This window comes from Sitophilus oryzae, unplaced genomic scaffold (assembly GCF_002938485.1).
Source record: "Sitophilus oryzae breed Bouriz unplaced genomic scaffold, Soryzae_2.0 scaffold_1494_pilon_pilon, whole genome shotgun sequence".
Taxonomy (NCBI): Eukaryota; Metazoa; Arthropoda; class Insecta; order Coleoptera; family Curculionidae; genus Sitophilus; species Sitophilus oryzae.
The window spans coordinates 5,544,621-5,565,994 of record NW_022146163.1 but is presented as its reverse complement, the minus strand read 5'-3'; the positions used below and the strand labels follow the sequence as shown (position 1 = coordinate 5,565,994).

The 21,374-nt window shown below is 32.7% G+C and overlaps 1 protein-coding gene across 1 annotated transcript in view; it reads left to right on the top strand.

Annotated features, from left to right (window-relative positions):
• LOC115877583 (protein kinase C-binding protein 1-like) overlaps nt 1-21,374 on the top strand; it is a 58,561-nt gene that overhangs the window by 33,668 nt on the left and 3,519 nt on the right. The window contains exons 16-23 of the mRNA XM_030893830.1: nt 1,590-1,724; nt 4,665-4,876; nt 4,933-5,221; nt 5,864-6,045; nt 7,786-7,911; nt 10,320-10,597; nt 18,790-19,006; nt 20,813-20,887. Coding sequence (XP_030749690.1) covers nt 1,590-1,724; nt 4,665-4,876; nt 4,933-5,221; nt 5,864-6,045; nt 7,786-7,911; nt 10,320-10,597; nt 18,790-19,006; nt 20,813-20,887 — 1,514 coding nt within the window. The remainder of the gene's footprint in view (nt 1-1,589; nt 1,725-4,664; nt 4,877-4,932; nt 5,222-5,863; nt 6,046-7,785; nt 7,912-10,319; nt 10,598-18,789; nt 19,007-20,812; nt 20,888-21,374) is intronic.

Here is a 21,374-nt window from a genome sequence, read left to right as displayed (position 1 = left end):
GAATTTCTTCAGCATATCCAGCGCCGACGGAAAGTGTCTGGCAGTATTGATTATTAATGTTTAACGATGTTTTCTAAAATATAAGTCAAACTCAGCACTGAGACTTCAGAAAAATGACTTCCGTTTCAGTGGCGCGCATATAATGTAGGCAAAAAGGCGTTGCCTACCCCAGACAATATCATAATTTCTCTTTATCCACGACTCGTCTATATGTGATTATTATACATGAGTTTATGAAATAATAATAATATTCATTATTCACCACTTCCACAGATATCTCGATACAAACTCCAAACAAGCTCGATCCAAACCGGCTTGGAATGCGATTGTACGCACAAAATAAAAACTTATATTAATATTATCTAAATTTTTTTGATAGTCCTGGATAAATTATTGTATTCTACTCGCATATAATGGCTGTTATTCGCTTGGATACGTGTGTAGCCAAGCTAACAAGTATGCTAGGCTTTTGTGCATACACTCAATGCACATACGGCCGCTTTACGGTTCGCAATTTTACTTGCTCGCAAGAAAAGTTCCAGCAATTTTCCTTGCCGCAATTAAATTGCAATTCACTTTACAGTCAGCAATTATTATTGGAATATTATCGTCGCATACGGAATGATCAACTTAAAGCAAATTATGCGATTATCAGCTGCATCGTGTCATTTGCTTTTTTTGCTATTTATATGGTTTTGTAACAAATTGCTCGCCATTTTATGGCAAATTCTGTGACTCTGTAAACCTTAATCAAGCCTTAATCCAAGCACGTGTGTTTGGAATTTTGGGTGTGGCTTAACACATCAAGATCGGGCTAAACTTTAGGAAGATTTCTGAAATAGAATATATATTTCCTTCGGCCGCACACCTTTACCCGATCCCTGAGAGCGACCCGAACAGTACACCGTAATAGACTGTTAAAAGCAATTCCTTTATGATGCGAACTTTTTGGCACACCGAGTATAACAATGCCAATGTTTTTTTTTAATTCAGTTTTTGGATGTCTAGAGATGTGCAGATTATGCACTCGCATAATTGCATAATTTTTAAAAAGGCTTTAAAACGGTTTAAAGTTGATACCTGAGTCATCACTAAACCTTCCTGAGGACGAATACTTCCCCCATAATAACGCATAATCGGTCGTTTTGCAGCATAATGCGCAAAGTGCATAATTATCGCATATATTATTTATTTTCTGTTTAAAAAAAATAACCATTTTCAACATCTTTATCAACACCTTTAACGAAAATACCGACCTTTATGCACTTTTTTACGTAAAAACATAAAATTACTTTTCTAGGAGCATGATAAGTAACTTCTTAACGCATAATAGCCGCATAATGAGCCATTTTTGGGCGCATAAAAGCCGCATAATATAACAAAATTTGTTCGCATAAAACAGGGGGTGTAAAATGCATAATCTGCACATCTCTATGGATGTCGTTTGTCGATATCATCCCTTGTCTTGGTAAACAGACTTTACTAATATATTTTAATTTTTACAGCTCCAGATTCTACCGAAAATAACAACAAAATCACTTTTCCTACTCCACCGCTTAAACACAGAGCTCGTAAATCCTTTCCTCAACCAAACTACAGTAAAAATACAATTAAAGTTACGCCAAAACTTGTTAAGGAACCACCCAAAGTTCCCCCAGCTCCAGTTGTAGTGCAAAGTAAACCTAATGCAGACACTCCAAAATCGGTTTCTAAGACTACAACAGGTAAGTTTACCTTGCGTCGCGCATCTATAGCCCCTAGAATAAAAAACTTAAGAATTTTGTTTAAATGCAGATTTAAAGTTTGTTCTAAGATGAATTTCAGGAAAATATTTTGTGAGTGGATCGAGATGGGTTGGGTTAGTTTAGCTACCACCTATAGAAGTTAAAATATTTTCCTGAAATACATATTCCCATAAAAAATTCCCAAGTTTTTTATTCTATGAGCTACAGATGCCCGACGCACTATTCCCGAACCCTGTACAGGGTGTCCCATTTTGGTTGAAATTATACAGTATCTCCGTTATTAGTGAAGATAGAAGGGTGCTGTTTGCACTAATCTGTTCCACTTTTTTAACAAATGGAAGATGCCGTAAACAAAATTTTCATAGCCCTCTTCGTTTCTGAGGTACAGGGTCTTTTTGAAAATTTTGCAATTTGGGACACAACCCTGTATCTCTGTTATGATTAAGGGTATTGAGAATATACAGGGTGTCCCAGAAATGAGTGCAGATATTTTAAGGGGTGGTAGATCTGGTCAAAATAAACATATTTTCTCTTTACCATTTTTAAAATAAATTGAAAATAACCGAGTTATTTAACTTTGAAATTTTAAAAAAATAATCGCTACATTTTGAGACCCGCCGGCAGATATCGCCAACTACATCCAATTGCCCGGATCAAGCCCGGATTTCAGTTAATTCGACGCACTGTGTTGCCATAGGGACAAGAAAGTATATGTTAAACCTGAGGAATTTGCAGAGATGCATTACATTTTTAAGATTGTGATATTACATAAAATAAATTAAAAGCTAAATGTTTAATAATGTGTTAAAAAATGTGTTAAAAAAGTTAAGTTAAAAAACTTACCCAATATTAAAAAAGATACTTATGACAGATCGATGTAACTGTGACAGTTCTCTTTTTCGATATACACTTAACTAAAATACGCTTCACTATGCTGCTTTACTTGTACATGCTGTAGTTATAATAACTACTAAAATAACAGTCCCCATTTTTAACACATTATTTTTATATAGGCCTCATCACAATTTGAATCACTGATTTACAAAACACCTTGAAAAGCACACATTACTTTGAATACCTTTCTGAATGAATAAATGTTGAGAATTATTGTCTCTTACCGCCACTTTCCGAACTACTTTCAATCTAAGAAAATACATGTTTCACTCAACAATTTTAAATACGTATTTTGTTTTTTCACTATTTTTTCTATGTATTTCAACAATTCCATCGATAGCCCAATCGTCGCGTCGGCCGCCGGCCAAGAGAGCGGCGCATCACTGGGAACTGCTCCTTTGTCGCGCCGCCGTGTCGAGCTTGCGTCATGCGAGGTTGCCGTAGTTTCAACAATTTCAAATTCAAGACACTCGAAGCAATCAAATTCTTATTAAATTTTAAAAATAAAACAGAAAAACATGAAAGGAAACAAACAAAACACAAATGAATTGGTTATTGATAAGGTCACAAAAAAGAAATTTCTAAAATGTTTATCGTAATTCAGGATTCAATACATCGAAAACAGCCCGACGAATAATCAATTCATTTTTGTTTTGTTTATTTCCTTTCATGTTTCTCTGTTTTATTTTTAAAATTTAATACGAATTTGATTGTTTCGAATGTCTTGAATTTGAAATTGTTGTAACTACGACAACGTTGCTGAACGTCGTCTGACGCAAGCCCGCCACGACGGCGCGGCGACCGGCGACTCAAAGCCTTTGAGTCTTGGAACTGGTCCTTTGAGTCAAAGGACCAGTTCACACGCGGCGGTTCTTGGCTGACGGTTAGGCCAGAGAAGAACGACCGGTTAGGCTGTCGATGGAATTGTCGAAATACATCGAAAAAATAGCGAAAAAACAAAATACGTTGTCAATAATTGTTGAGTGAAACATGTATTTTCTTAGATTGAAATTAGTTCGTAAAGTGGCGATAAGAGACAATAATTCTCAACATTTATTCATTCAGAAAGGTATTCAAAGTAATGTACGCTTTTCAAGGTGTTTTGTAAAACAGTGGTTCAAATAAAACAGAGAAACATGAAAGAAAACAAACAAAACAAAAATGAATCGATTATTCGTTGGGCTGTTTTCTAAATTTCTTGAATTGAATTCTAAATTACGATAAACATTTTAGAAATTTCTTTTTGTGACCTGATTGTGAATAATATGAATCATTTTATTAAATTTATTCCACAATAAAGTTATTTTGCAGCATAACAAAGATTTTCGTAAACGTCATAAACGTAATGTTTTAGTTTAATTTTCGGTGGTTTTTGTAAACTAATTATTTCTGGGACACCCTGTATAGAGTATATTTTCCACCTTTGTAAAAATTATCCAAGGTGTCCCAGAAATAAGTGCAAGTATTTTTATTGGCAGTATAGTTCAACCCCAGAAACACGCCTATGAGGTTTTTTCGCGAAAATTTTTTTTGAAAATTCGGAATTTTTCGAAAACATTTTTGGAATCTTTTTTTTAGTTTTTAGTTAAAAAAGATAATTTCTTGATAATATGGCAACATAGGTAGTAGATTAAATTTACAAGAAAGAAAATCCAGAAAGGATCCAGTGGTTCTCAAAATTTGAGAAAAAAGTCATTTTTTTTGGAAATTTTCAAAGTAAAATAATACCGTTATTTTGGACTTATTTGAAAAACAATAAAGAGAAAATATGTTTCTTTATCGAGATCTACCACCCCTTAAAATACTTGCACTTATTTCTGGAACGCCCTGTATATAAGGCAGATATCTTTATTTCACCATTGCGATAAAAAAAAGTACAACAAAATATGATTTAATCTGCTGGTCTATAATAAAATATTTTTGGTACCTTTTATTGCCATTCTAGTCTTTTTGTAATATACCTATGATAGAAAATTAAGAGTAAAAGAAGTATATATTAATTTTTTTCCATTCCTTGTTAAATAGCTATATGCGTTCCTTTAACGACGACTGTAACAACTGCAGCTCCTCAACCAACCTCAAAACTTTCCGTTCCATCGTTGAGCCAAATAGAAGGAGTTCGCCCTACAAATGGTTATTTGATCCTACAACAACCACAACAAGATAACTTGTTATTCATACCGCCAAATTCAAGTTTGAATTACACCAGTACGCTAGGAAATCAAATGGTTTCAATGGTAAGTTGATAATATGTCAATATTTGGTGGATATCCGCTAAAATAATTATTTTTAGACGCCTTGCTTAGTTTCGGCTCCAACGAGTACTGCGTTGAGACAATTTACTCAACCGCCCACTATATGGACGCCCAACGCAGCAGCCGTTCAGCTAAAGCCATCTTTAAACTTGAACAGTTCGCAAAACTATATTCCTCAAGGCGAAAGGAATAATAATAATAATAGTAATAATAATGACAATCCACCTTTACCAAATCTAGCAATTCCAGTTACAACAGCCAATACTACAACAAATATGTCTCTACCTATTATTTGCAGCACCTTAATTGAAAATCCAAATAATAATGGTAAGTCTTAACTAATAGTTATAAGTAAATTAGAAAGTTTATTTAGTAGACCTAAATTACAGGTTGATTTTTTAATTATGTATGTAGAAGGTTTAGGAGGAGGCTATTGTGTGTTCCCCTTTCTTGAGTTATAGCGAGTTATAACATGTTATAGTGAGTTATAACTGTTCATACAGTCTCAGGGCTTTGACAAAAGCCAGTATCTGACACGGCTCCACAGAGGCCAGCTCTCCATCTTCAACATCAGCCGTACCAAAGTTTATAGCACGAACGGTTATTATCGTCTCGGCGCACTTCATTTACCCAGTAGTAGTAATTTTTAGATCTGACTTTAAAGGCTGAAAAAATACTGGAGGACGGTGAGACGAGTATTCGAAAGGAGATTTTCGCGTGTCGACTCCGAACGAAACGCTCTTCGCGAGCAGCGAACAAACGTTACATTACAGCACTCGGCTCAAGTCAATTTCCGTCTTTATACTCCTGCTTTGAAACAACAGCACGGCAGAGTTTCCAGACATTCCACTCGCATCGTCTAATGTCTCTAAAACTTCGTTGATCTATCGGGAACTATTGGTGATCTATAGTTCATATATTTCGGTTGTCATATTTAGGTTGTTTATTTTAACGACTGTTCTATTTTAGCATCATTATCTAAGAACCCTACAAACAGTAACAACACGGAGACTACGAGGGAAGCAGTTACCAATGAAACTGAAAGAGCTGTTACAGCCGAGCCGGAAGTTATATCCCATACCAATCCACCTGATGAGTTTGCAGTTCTAAATAGTTTAGGAGCAGAAAATATTTCGAAAGCTGTCAGTGAAGTAAGTAAAGACTGTTCAACCATCGTTCAACGTCATCATTATTTGTCAAATATGGGTTTTAGAGTGTGTCTGAAATCAGTTCATATTGTTTAGAAAATTTTAAGTACGTTCATATATTATTGATTGAGCGAGTTCCGTTTTTTTTTCAGCATTATTATTTTTTTCTTGAACTCTTCGTCAGTTACGATCCCTTTAATTCCAATCCTTTGAACTTCCTATGTCTAAAGTATCAGCAACTTGCCATATTATTTAAAAACGCTATCAATTTGTATTTTACATAGAAATATTACACCTTTGCATTGTACTTACTTTATATACGGCGTCCACGGGCAAGAGTTTAGTTAGGACAAGAATGTTCTACCAGCGTCTCTTTCTCGAGAAAATAGTCATGGGTAACACTCTAAATTTTCGTGTGTTGATACAGTAACACTGACACCTTTTCCGGTATCAACACAGAGTATCAGCCCGGTTGTGTCATATGACACAGTGCTACATCAGCGATATTTCAGATAAACACACATAGGGTTTCGTGTTTGCGGTTTCCCGCGCTCACTGTCGAGAGACCCGACGGCTGACGCTTGGGACTCCATATTGCCAAATGATGAAAAATTGAGTACTTTGAAATACAAGAAAAATTAAACACACATTTTTGATAATCTAAGGGTAGTTTCATATACAATGTTATGTAATATAGGAGTACAGGTACGCTCTTAAGCATCTTGAAGAGCTAAATTGGTCTTTTAAATTAGAAAATTAGTGCACACATCCTCAATAAAAGGATAGTGGCAACATTGGTTTGCAAAGGTAGTTTGTCACGCAAAATCGGAGATCGGTAATTCCCATAGCACTAAGCACACCACGTGTTTTGTTTTAGTTTTGTTTAGTTTACAGTATTCATATGCATAACCCCGATTACCCTCTTAAATATTTTCTCATAATATCTTTTCTCCCCCTACTAACATTAGCATTGGCAACAACGCGCCGCGACGATGTGTTCATGTGTTGCCTAAACAAAACCGAAACTGAAGGGCATTAAATCGAATCCATATTGTAAAAAACTACTCTCATTTTTCAACACCCCTGACACACTGAAAGGTGTCAGCACAAAAGTGCCATACAACAGAGTGTTACACATGGCTACGAGAAAAATAAGCTTAGCAATGAGCTCTTGTTAATTTTGATTAAATCTTTAAGGCATTTTTGTAATAAAAAAATTGAATTTTGTTTGACAGCAACAATCGGTTTTTAATTTTGACATTTATCGATGTCCGTCAATAAAATTATAACCCCAAATCAATTGACAATGACAATTACTAAAAAGAATATGCAGTAATTTACGAAATGCCGTAATGACGTCACCAATCTTTCATCTGGGTGTCAAGTGATTGAGAGAGTTCGACAATACATGACGTGACGTTGAACGATGGCTGAACATTCTGTACATTTCTAGTAAAGTATCAGCAATATTAAATGTCTTTTTCGGATGCCTAATAATCACTTAAAAATAATGTTCTTTACATTTGTAATGGTTTTGTTCCTCATTTTTTTTAGTATTTTGTCAGTGAAACAGAATTGGTAAAATGTACCTTTCTTCAAACCTAAATTCCATGGATTTACAGCAATGTATTCTGAATTTTGATAGATAAAAACTGATAGCCAACATTTGCTGATCATGTTAACATATTTAGGAAACCGGGCGATCATAGTTTAAATAAATAATTGTAATATTTTCTTTTTTAGATTATTAAAAAACCACCACCGAAATTGAAACCTCGACCGCCTGGGGCTTTAAGTCAGCAATTTAGTGAAGGTTTGCCAAGTTCTGCAGGTCCAGTTACTTCTAGAATAAATTCTGTGGCGCATAAAGTAAGTGAAACATTAGTATAAGTCCTGTTATGGAGAGAAAATGTAATTAGAGATACAATTAATTAATTTTTATAAAATGTCAGATTAATAATACTATGTTTTAAAAAAAGCAATAATAGGGCTAGAAAATCATACACAAATATAAAAATCTGATTTTTTAATGTTGTTACTTATACAAAGTAGATTGTTGATTGTATGGGAGGGGGAAGTTTATCACCGCGGCCTTATAGTTCTATTGTCCACCTTTCGTGAGTTATAACTCATCATACAGTCTCAGGGCTTTGACAGAAGCCAGTATCTGAGACGGTTTTACACAGGTTAGTTCTCCGTCTCCGATTCATATCAAAGTTTATGGCATTAATGGTTCCATCCCATGGTCGGCTGGTACCTAAAGTAGGAGGACTTTATTTTCTTTGCCTATTTTGTTAAGTTTCTCTATCAGTATGATTTTATTTTCTACAATCTACAACAAAGTATAAGTGCGAAAAATTCAGCTGATTTTTTTAATAAGGGAAGGTTTTAGTATATACAGAGTGGCTCATTAGTGCGAGGAAGTGCAATATCGTCGTCGATGTCGAAAATATGGCAAAAAGTTTTATACAGATTTTGCATGCTTTAGAGAGGAGCATAGGAGCATATCCTAAAAATATTTTGTGATATACAGGGCGTGCCAAAAAAGTTATGATAATTTTTTTAATTGCACCCATTGTACAGATTTGGATTTAGCATAAAATTCTGCATATAGTACGCTATTTTTATATCCAGCACTATGCGGTGTTGCCATTTTATTTCATATTTACTGAAACTTAGGTTAAAAACACTATATTTGAAAAATGGTTAAAAACTAGAGTGAATTGAACTTTATTAATACTTAACTAGATTTTCTCAAACATCAAGGAGAACAGATTAAACTCGCAAAGAATTTACATTTTCTTATACAGGGTAATTTTGGGTGCAATTTTATAGAACTAAAAGCTTCATCATAATTTTTTTTGGTGACACCCTGTATACAACAAAATATTTTTAGGATATGCACCATTACAAACCGTGCACCATCTGTTTAAAACTTTTCTTCATATTTTTGTCATAAACGACGATATTGGACTTTCTCGCATTAATGGGTTATCCTGTTTATACAGGGTGGTCCGAACTGTATTCCGGAAACTTCGGCAGCATATCCCCATCACTAACCTACATATGCTCACAAAATTTCATTTTAATACAAACTGTCGCTCTCCTTGGAGCCCCCGCGGCGTATGAGAGGCGCCCCCCTGTATTATGAATAAAAACTGTATAACTCGCATTAATGGGTTATCCTGTTTATACAGGGTGGTCCGAACTATTTGGATGGAAATTATTGGTATCTGGGAATTTTTTAACATGAGAAATTTGATTTTGTTGTCAATATGACTCCTACTTGTAGAGAGCACCACTTACATATTTTTGAACTGGTTTGAAGAGTAATAACTTTTCGTCCGTACCTGTATAAAACTACGCAGTAAAAAAATAAACATTTACGACATTTTTTACGTAAAAAAAGTCTCTTGGTAAAAATCGCTGCGAGTAATGGTTCTTCGAGATATTCGGAATCTAAATTATCAATACCTGTCATCATTGACATAAATTAAACATGTTGACTAAGTAGTTATTATACTGAAATAAAAAAAATCATGAAATGTTTTTGTGCCAAAAGTTCAACAAAAACTGTTTTATCATCGTTTTTTCAATGAAAAAATTATGATTAATTTAAAAAATAAAAAGTTCCCAATCTTATCATTTCAGTCAAATAACTATCTACTCAACATGTTTATTTTTTGTCAATAATGAGGTGTATTGACCATTTCCATTCTAAATATCTTGAGATCGGTTGCTCGTAGCGATTTTTACCAAGAAACCTTTTTTACGTAGAAAACGTCGTAAATGTATATTTTTACTCATTAGTTTTATACAGGTACGGACGAAAAGTTATTACTCTTCAAACCAGTTAAAATATATGTAGGTGGCGCCCTCTACAAGTAGGAGTCATATTGACTTCAAAATCAAATTTCTCATTTCAAAAAACTCCCAAATACCAATTTTCTTCCAAATATTGACCTTACTTCAGAAATGATTTGGAAAAAATTGAAATAAAAATGAAACTTCTACACCCTGTATCTTCGATTAAGCATTTTTGGTCATACATTTATACGAACTTTTTTACTTACTTCTATCTGAAGAATATGCTGCCAAAGTTTCCGGAATACAGTTGGGACCACCCTGTATATAAAGGGTTTATCATAAAGAAAAAATTTTTCAAAAAATATCCCATAATTTTTTTTTTAAATCCCTCTACATTTATGAAACTTTTTCTTCAATAACTCGTTTTATTAAATGTGGATAATTTATTTATATAATGTTTTCTTTTGCAGTTGAGTGATTATTTTCGAGGTATGCTAATTGAAACTTTGGAAGATTTGGGCAAGACGAGTAATCCGGAAGCGACGATAGCCAATTTAAAGTTGGAAATTGAAACTTTAAGGCACAGACATGCCATCGAATTATCAGAGATCGAAAAGAACATGTGTCTAATATTAAAAGATGTACAGCGTAGTATTGTAGAGGATAGAGACAGATTGATTGAACAGACAAGAGCTGTCTGCGAAACGGAAGCTATTAAAAGAATAGAGGAAGCAAAATCAAAACAATGGTGAGTTTTATTTGTTTAGTCTGTCCGCCTATAAAATCCTTGACAGTGATAGATGTGCCTCTTATTTTAAGTTCAAAGTAGTTTGGTTTGGTTTAGAATGCAAAGTGAGAAATTAAAATATTTGAAATTTTAGTGACTTCAAAATACAGGGTGGCGCCTCTCATACAAAGCGGAAGCTCCAAGGAGAACGGTAGTTTATATCAAAATGAAATTTTGCCAGTATATGTAGGTTAACTGAAAGCATTTTATAAAAATACAGGGTGGCCGATCTCATTTTCACAAAATGTGAAATATGTCAAAATCCTTAGATTGTAGGTATATGCTTCTTTAATAAAACTTACCTTTATTTTTTTCCTAAAATCCGAAAATCAATTAATATATAGGGTGTTCCATTAAAAAAACACAACTTTGATGTGTAACTTTTTTTGGGGACACCCTGTATAATTCTATATACAGGGTGGCCCATCGAAAACGTTCCGCAAGACATAACGGACAAGGTATATTTTTTTCAAAAAATCCAAAAACATGTCAATTTTGTTTGTGAGAGGGACAACTTTTGCCCCAAAAATGATTGCAAAATCTTCAACCCTCTAAGCGGGAGTGTCATCCCCCAACTTTTTTCAAATGGGAAGGGGGATCAAGTGGTACCGCAATGAAAAGGGCTTTCTATTCTCTATACTTTCCCGCTTCGCTTTTGAAAATCGGTCGAGTCATTGAGAAAATATGAATGATTGAAATTTGAAAAGTTTATTTAAACATTTATAAGAGTAAATGATAAGGGTAAATTATTTCGACCAATTTGAGGTTTTTTCTTATTATTTCTAGATGTTTACGCATTTTTTCACTTGCCGCAAGGTTGAACGATCAGGTGCGGTATTTGCTAGATAGCTGTTCTGTGACTTGTGCGTTGAAGTTCTTCTCAATATCGTTAAACTTCTTAACAATTATGGTGTACTCAATTGTAGAAAAAGTGGAAATAATCGAACTTTATTTTAATAATAATGAATGTATCGGGTTGCGCACATATTCAACGAACGCTATCCTGACAAACACCTTTATGGCAAAATTGTTCGCGAGTTAGTAGCAAAATTTCGCGAAACTCTGGTTCCGTTATGAATAAAAAGAGGCAGAGCCTGTAGTAAATGAAACTATGGAGGTATTCGTATTGGGCCAAGTTGCCATGCATAGTACGCTGAGTACAAGAAAATTAGCCAATGAGACCGGCGTGAATCGTACAAGTGTCCAAAGGATATTAAAAAAGTTCCACCCGTACAAAATTCAGTTGGTACAAGAACTCAAAGCAGACGATTTTGATTGTCGCTCAAACGAGTGGCGAATGATAATAATTTCTTATTTAATGTGTGTTTTTTCGGATGCAACAACTGTCGGTACTGGCGCCGCAATGGAAATATTTTTCTATTCTCTATATTTCCCCGCTTCGTTTCTGAAAATCGGTCGAGTCATTTAGAAAATATGAAGGATTGAAATTTGAAAAGTTTATTTAAACATTTATCAGAGTAAATTATAAAGATAAATTCCTTCGACCAATTTGCTGTTTTTTCTTATTGTTTTTAGATGTTTACGCATTTTTTCACTTGCCACAAGGTTGATGATCAGGTGCGGTAGTTGCTAGATAGCTGTTCTGTGACTTGTGCGTTGAAGTTCTTCTCAATATCGTTAAACTGACTAACTAACCTAACCTAACCTAACCTACAATAGAATTTCCAAAAATACCAGCCCACACGTTCAATTTCTGAGGGTTTTGTGTGTGCACCTCGTGAAAAACCCTGAGGTTGTCCTCAGCCCAGTACCGACAGTTGTGCCGATTAACTACACCGTTCAAAAAGAAAGTACACTCATCCGAAAAAACACACATTAAATAAGAAATTATTATCATTCGCCACTCGTTTCACTCATAGTTTCACAAAATTGCAAGGGACAATCAAAATCGTCTGCGTTGAGTTCTTGTACCAACTGAATTTTGTACGGGTGGAACTTGTGTTTTTTTTAATATCCTTTGGACACTTGTACGATTCACACCAGTCTCATTGGCTAATTTTCTTGTACTCAGCGTACTATGCATGGCAACTTGGCCCAATACGAATACCTCCATAGCTTCATTTACTACAGGCTCTGCCTCTTTTTATTCATAACGGAACCAGTTTCGCGAAATTTTGCTGCTAACTCGCGAACAATTTTGCCATAAAGGTGTTTGTCAGGATAGCGTTCGTTGAATATGTGCGCAACCCGATGCATTCATTATTATTAAAATAAAGTTCGATTATTTCCACTTTTTCTACAAGTGAGTACACCATAATTGTTAAGAAGTTTAACGATATTGAGAAGAACTTCAACGCACAAGTCACAGAACAGCTATCTAGCAAATACCGCACCTGATCGTTCAACCTTGCGGCAAGTGAAAAAATGCGTAAACATCTAGAAATAATAAGAAAAACCTCAAATTGGTCGAAATAATTTACCCTTATCATTTACTCTTATAAATGTTTAAATAAACTTTTCAAATTTCAATCATTCATATTTTCTCAATGACTCGACCGATTTTCAAAAGCGAAGCGGGAAAGTATAGAGAATAGAAAGCCCTTTCATTGCGGTACCACTTGATCCCCCTTCCCATTTGAAAAAAGTTGGGGGATGACACTCCCGCTTAGAGGGTTGAAGATTTTGCAATCATTTTGGGGGCAAAGTTGTCCCTCTCACAAACAAAATTGACATGTTTTTGGATTTTTGAAAAAATATACCTTGTCCGTTATGTCTTGCGGAACGTTTTCGATGGGCCACCCTGTATATAGAATTATACAGGGTGTCCCCAAAAAAAGTTACACATCAAAGTTGTGTTTTTTTAATGGAACACCCTATATATTAATTGATTTTCGGATTTTAGGAAAAAATAAAGGTAAGTTTTATTAAAGAAGTATATACCTACAATCTAAGGATTTTGACATATTTCACATTTTGTGAAAATGAAGAGTAAATTTTAAATTTCTATAACAGCTACCTAAATTTTAGTTGACCTTGTATAGCCTCTTATTTAATTACAGTAACCATTGTATGTTAAACCAAATGAAATTTGACCCGAAAAGTTATACAGGGTGAGACAAAATAAATATGGAACATTAGTCACTTTTAAAAGCAAGTTACTCCTTTATTTTAAATGGAACATCCAGTATATTTTTCCGGTATTCAATTTATGTATCTTCAAAATATTATTAGTTTGCAGACAAAGATTTTCCTAGATATTTTAATTTTTATGATTTTGCGTCAGTAGATCTTTATTATTTGAAAAAATCTAGGTGGCTGTGTGATATACCTTTTGTTAATTTAACAAAAATTAAAGATTGTAGAGTAAAATACTCAACGGTAATAAAAAGATACACGTTTTAAACATATTTTAATTATTATAGAATTAAAACTAGATATGAATCTATAATTATGTGACAAAAATTAGCTAGATGAAACCAAATGCTCAAAATGCTTCCTTTCCTGTTAACTGCATAAAATGATTGCCTTTTCAAAAGGATCTTTTCATTTAAAAAGGCATTATGTGGAGTTCTACCTCGAAAAGCAGCTACAATAATTTCTCTCACGTTGTTGACAATAGTTGGTCGAGTTTTGTAAACACTGTCTTTAACATATCCCCGTAAAAAAACCAGACTAGATAAAATCAGGAGCATTTTGGTGAATGCACACTGCATAGAAGAGAACTAATAGAATCATATCAATTCTCTCTGATGTTGGATAAGTTTGCAGTTTCGGCAAATTTCTGAGAATTTTTTTTGGTTTTAACTGACACAAATTACTAACACTACACTAAAGTTTCAAAAAGAGTCGTACTATATCTACAAATTCATTTACCCACTAGTAGATATAAAAGACATTTTTGGTAAACTCTGTCTCAAATAGTTCCTGAAAAATAAAATTAATTTTTTTAAAAGGTCCGATTTAATTTATATCTCCGAAACTAAAGTTTCAAAAAGAGTCGTACTATATCTACAAATTCATTTACCCACTAGTAGATATAAGAAACATTTATGGTAAACTCTGTCTCAAATAGTTTCTGAAAAATAAAATTAATTTTTTAAAAGGTCCGATTTAATTTATATCTCCGAAACTAAAGTTTCAAAAAGAGTCGTACTATATCTACAACACACTGACTATTTCTGACACTATTTATTAAAGTTGGACTAATTGACTGCTATGTTGAAGTAACGTCAGACATCACAGCCACCTAGATTTTATCAAATAATAAAGATTTACTCATATCCAATCATATAAATGAAAATATCTAGGAAAATTTTGGTTTGAACATTAATAGTATTTTAAAGAGACATTAATTCTCCATTGAATATCGGAATAATATACTGGGTGTTCCGTTTAAAATAAAAGAATAACATGCTTTTAAAGGTGACCAATGTTCAATATTAATTTTGTCTCACCCTGTATAACTTTTTGGGTCAAGTTTTAATTTGATTTAAAGTACAATAGTTAATTTAATTACATATTAGGCTATACCGGGTAAATTCCAATCTAGGTAGCTTTTATTGTAATTTAAAAAATAGTTCTTTATTTCTAGAAAATGTTAATTATATCAAAAACCTTACATTTTAGTCATATGCTTCTCTTATAAAACTCACCTTTATTTTTCTCCCAGAATCCGAAAATCAATTAATATATAGGGTGTTCCATTACAAAAAACATAACTTTGATATGTAACTTTTTTTGGGGACACTCTGTAGGACTCTCTATATTTTTAAAAAGTGCTCTGAATTAACCTACATATGCTCACAAAATTTCATTTTAATACAAACTGTCGTTCTCCTGGCGTATGAGAGGCGCCACCCTGTATTATGAATAAAAACTGTATAAAACTGAAAAAATCTAATTGAGTTATAGTACATGATCCGGCTGCAGGATTATTACACTCATGTCACTCATCATATTTTTAATCAAAACCTAATTTTTAGGTATAGTTATGAATAGGGGAATATACTTGTAACAGGGTGCCGATCAAAAAGTTGCTTCAAATATATTTAATTAATAATAATAATAATTGATTTTGGAGACGACATTACGTTCATAACATTTTTTTATCATTTATATGTCAAATTAAAGCTAACAGCACAGAATATCTAGCTACGCAACAGAAAAATACTCGTAATGAAAGAGCTAAAATTGCACAAATAAAATACTAGATGGCGCGACAATATCATAATCAGAATATAATTGGAAATTTTCAACTTTCGGTTTTGGATTGACGTAGATCAACGGCACGTCGACGGCCTTGATTAAATACGCACAGTTGCCAGATTCAAAAAGACTTTAACTGGCATCCCATTCTTTTTCTGGTGTATAATAATTTCTTTCTATTCTTCGTTTCCTGTCAGATACACTTATATTAATTATTCGTTTGGCTTTTAAAATAGTTTTAATTTTAAGTATATTATTAGAAAACATTGCTCTCAAAATACATTTTTAATATACACTACTTTATTATGTTAACTAAGAAAATAACTTTAATTACCTTTAAAATTAATAATATACAGAGCAATTGATAGTGATATTTATTAATGCTTAGTAATGAAATATACGTTTAATAAAATAATGGAAATGATTTATTAAAATGCAGTACAAAAAATGTTAATTGACTAAAAAAATAACATAATAACAATTTTTTTTCTGTTTGCCACGTTATTTAGATAGACCTAGGTAGATTTTAAAAAGTGACACAGGTACAATTAATAATATATTAGTTCGGCATAAAAATTGCTGTCACGACATCGTAGAATAAATTAAAATTCGTAAAATAAATTAAAATTATTAATTAAACAAATCTTTATAAAGAAACGCATGTATATCAAATTTGGGCCCAATCGAACCGAAATGGTATCGTAATATGGTACAACATTATGGTACCCCTTGATATGCTTCATGGTACCATAATATTGCAATGTCATCAAAAATACGCAAGTATAATCAAATATGAGCCCAATCGAACGTCAGGAAGTGGTATCGTAATATGGTACTACATTATGGTACCCCTTGATATGCTTCATGGTACCATAATATTGCAATGTCATCAAAAATACGCAAGTATAATCAAATATGCGCCCAATCGAACGTCAGGAAGTGGTACCGTAATGTGGTACTATATTAAAGTACCACTTTATATGCACCATAGTCCCATCATATTACAATGTCACCGAAGATACTTACTAAACCAAGTATAAGTCCAATCGCACGCCAGGAAATAGTATCGTATATGGTACTATTATGGTACCTCTTGATATGCTTCATGGTACCATAATATTGCAATGTCATCAAAAATATGCAAGTATATATCAAATATGAGCCCAAATGAACGTCAAGAATTGGTATCATAATATGGTACTATACAAGGTACCTCTTTATATGCTCCATGATACCATAATAATACAATGTCACTGAAGCTACGTAATATACCAAGTTTAAGCCCAATCGAACGCCATGTATCGTAATATGATACTATATTACGGTATCATGAAAAATACGCAAGTATATATATCAAATAACGTCTGATACCGAAAAAAACGGCGTCCAGTTGGCTGGGAAACGACGATCGATGATATTTCCCATATAAATTTACACATAAAATGACAGCGATTTTCATTTCATAGCCATCGCTAACGCCGTGTTTTCCCGATCATACGGCATGAACACAATCGAACGTCAGGAAGTGGTGTCATAATAGTCGAATTACAATCAAAATTCAGGATTCAGTTAGAATCAAACGTCAGGAAGTGATTTTAATTCAGCTCGCAAGATTTAACTCCAACTAATATGGCAAGTTAAATACTTAAACGTTTGAAAAAAAGAGCTCTAATCTATTTTAATATGTTTAAATGATGTAGCAAATTTGAAGGTAGGCTTTATCAGGAAGTATTACAATATAAATTACACAATTGCAACACTGCATAAAATTCTTTTAAATTTTGTTTGTAGAAAACTGTTTTCTTTTAAATTTATCGCCCTCTATTATGTAGTAGCGAAACTACCGCATCAAAATATCTGATTTGTAATAAATATACTTTACAAAATATACTTTTGATACCTACGATTTTATACATGTAACGAGGCTTCTGTTGCGTAGCTAGATATTCTGTGCTAACAGGCAACATTTGTCATGACAACCCACATAAAGCATTTTTATCAGGCAACATAGACTAATGTCATGTACTAGAGAGATAGATGGGATACTGAAATAAAAAAAAACTAATGGAGAGGTTTGGCATAAATAATTTTAGCGTTCCGTTACTTATTAACGCTAACTAAAAGGGTAACGTTATTCAAGCGCAAAATTGTTCCTTGTAAAATATAAAATAATAAATATAGACTTTTTACTACATTTCACGTTTTATTAGATAATTAGAAGTAAACATAGTCAAAACAAGAATGAAATTATGAATACATGCATTTTAAACATAACAATAGAGCACATAGCGCCTATTTTTTGGATTTAATAATAAATAAATAATTATAATATAGTAAAAATATTATACTACTAATTAACTGTTAACCAACTTTGCACTTACTTATTTATGTTTAAACTATTTTTATTTCGTTTATAAATTTATTATTTCTAAAATATCTTTAATAAAGTTTAATATTTTATATAACACGAAAATAATGATCGACTGTAAATATCGAAATGCACAAACTATAAACACAAATCACCGAATTTCTCGACAAATCAACAATATCTGAATTAATAATTATTGAAATAATGATTTTTAAAAATAACTTGATGAACCACCAACATTTTGTCAACTAGACCAAAACTTGACAGTCATGTCATCTTCATATTAAATTAGAAACCTATACTTTAATGCCTTTTGCGTCGCATGGCGATTGAAAGAAACTAAATTAGTAGTTCTGTAAAATTACTATTGAGTGTCTTAAGCCTATCAGCCCATTTGTTTCTTTGATGCGACCGTATGCTGTCTTTTTTTAACCATGATATAAAATTATAAGAAAATGGAAAAAGTAACAGGGTATAATACAAATTGCCGTAAAATACGGAATCCTTAGTATAATATGTCATATGATTTCTGCAAACTCATTTTTTTTATTATATTTTCAATATCCCCAGAAGTGATTAAGTTTAACGAATTTATTAACGTGTATTATTATTATTTTAGGTGTGCGAATTGTTCAAAAGAGGCCCAGTTTTACTGTTGTTGGAATACCAGTTACTGTGATTATCCTTGCCAGCAGAAGCACTGGCCAACCCACATGAACAAATGCACGCAAAATATTAACCAACCACAAAGCACTCCCACGACGATGTTACGGCCCAACACGCAACAGCTGATCTTAAGGCCGGCGAATCCTCCCCCTAAGGGAGGAAATCTCGGGGTGAGTTACTATATTCTTCAACATAGTTCAAAAACATCTTAGCTTTACTTGGTCTAGTTGTTAATATTCTCATGCTTCGTTCAGAACCTCGAAATTAGTGGAATTAATTTGTGAATTCAATTATATTTTCCACTTAAGAGTTTACATTCATTCACAATGTTAAAAAAATCTAATTAGAATTAATAGAATATCCTAGCTAAATCTTGCGGTAATCACTTGTATCGCAGAATATACCATAAGATTTTTGGGAATAGTTTTGAATATCTTAAGACGGAAAAAATAATTTACAAAAAGTATAATTTAAATAGGTTTTTATGATTTTCTGCTGATTTTTTTGAGGGGGCATTGACCACTTGACCTCATAAGTTAAGCCGTCACTGCACTTTATATACTTTATGGTATCATAATATTGCAATGTGACGAAAATACGCAAGTATATCAAATATATCAAATAATAAATATATCTCATATATAAAATATGAGCCCAATTGAACGCCAGGAAATGTTATCGTAATATTGTACTATAGTATGGCACTACTATACCGGGTGCGTCTCAAAAGTGGCTCACCCCTATAACTTTTTTAATTTTTACAGTTAAAAAAGCGAGATTCGGTATGTTAGTATATGACATAAATTAGAATTGATTGAAGTATTCAATAATTGTTTTCGGTCACATCCTGTTTCACCGGAAATTACTACAACTTTTGATTTTTAAATAGCACCCTCGGTATTTTTTTACTTTATTCGATAGAAAATAACACTCTGAATAGAATGACATGTCATATGTCAACCTTTGAAATTTTTGCATATGGTTTATTTGAAATTATCACTTGCTGTTCGTAACGAAAATTTCACTGATCTAATTAACCACCCTCGTTCCATTTGAAAAAATTGAGATATGATTAAAAATATGATTTGAGCATTTTCTAACATTCTAACTGGCCAGGACAAAACACTAAAAATATTAGACAATCAAATCTATTTTTCCAAGGCTCCTTAATTAAGAATTAGTGTTATTAACATAACCATGGCACTCTAGATTGAATTTTAAAATTCAATTTTGTTTTAAGCGAGAATGTCAAAAGTTGATATATGATATGTCATTTTATTCAGAATGTCATTTTCTATTGAATGAAGTAAAAAAATACCGAGGGTGCCAATTAAAAATCAAAAGTTGTAGTCATTTCCGGTGAAACAGGAAGTGACCAAAAACAATTGAATAGGTCAATCAATCCTAATTTATGTACATATCAAATCTCGTTTTTTTATCTGAAAAAATAAAAAAGTTAGGGGGTGAGCCACTTTTGAGACGCACCCGGCATATTCATCTCCGCTAAAAGATAAAAGCATATTTTAATGAGTGTGGTACATTTAGAAGCTTAGCTAGGTTGGTGAAATAGCTAATAGAACTTAAGTCAGTTGAGTGAATTTAGTTTATCTAGACCAGTTAGTGTTAACACACATATATTTTATACACCTAACCAACTACCTATATTTATGTTAAAATTATTTTTTTGTATTATTTACTCATGAGTTTTTGAACTTAAAGAAGACAATTTAACTGAATATATTCACATTTTTATTGTGAATACTTATATTTCATGAATATTAAGAGAATATATTAATTTTAATATTCATGTCATTTTGTGCTAATTGTGAAAATAATGTGTTATATTTTAAGATATATAATTACATATTGCTGTTTTAAAACTAAGAATAATGTACATACTATATTGAATAAAAAGTTTAATTACATATTCAATTTATGTTTCTTTTACTTATTCTAAGTGTTGTTTTGTTTTACAGAGAGTAATTACGAAACCCTTACAAAAAGTGTATGTAAATCGTAATATGGCTAATTCAAAGGGAATGAGAGTTCAGGTATGTAGTTTTACAATCAATGTTTTTATCACAAATAAAAAAAATGTAGGTATCTGCCGAATTCTGCGTACAAAAGTGGTAGATATAGTAATAAGTAAGGCATTTAAATAAGATAGAATCTTGCATGGGCGTAGTTAAGTTTTGATTTAGGGTGGGGCAAAAAAAAGTCGAAAGTCATCACCAAAATCTGCTTTACCTTATACTTTTCTCAACAAACCAGTCGCTGAACGGAAAATTAATCAACTGTTGGAACGATGAAACAATAACTGAAGGTGTCAGGGGAAAAACTTGATAAGTGCCAATTTCCTAATTTTAGGATTTTACATTATTATAATATGTTTAACTGGTCTCTACAAAATGTATATACTCTGCAGGGCAATAAGTTGTTAAATCCTATAATATATTAGAGATGGGAATTCTAGTTCCTTGGGAGGAACTAGGTCCATAGTTCTAGTTCCTCCAGAGGAATAGTTCCTTAGTTCACAGT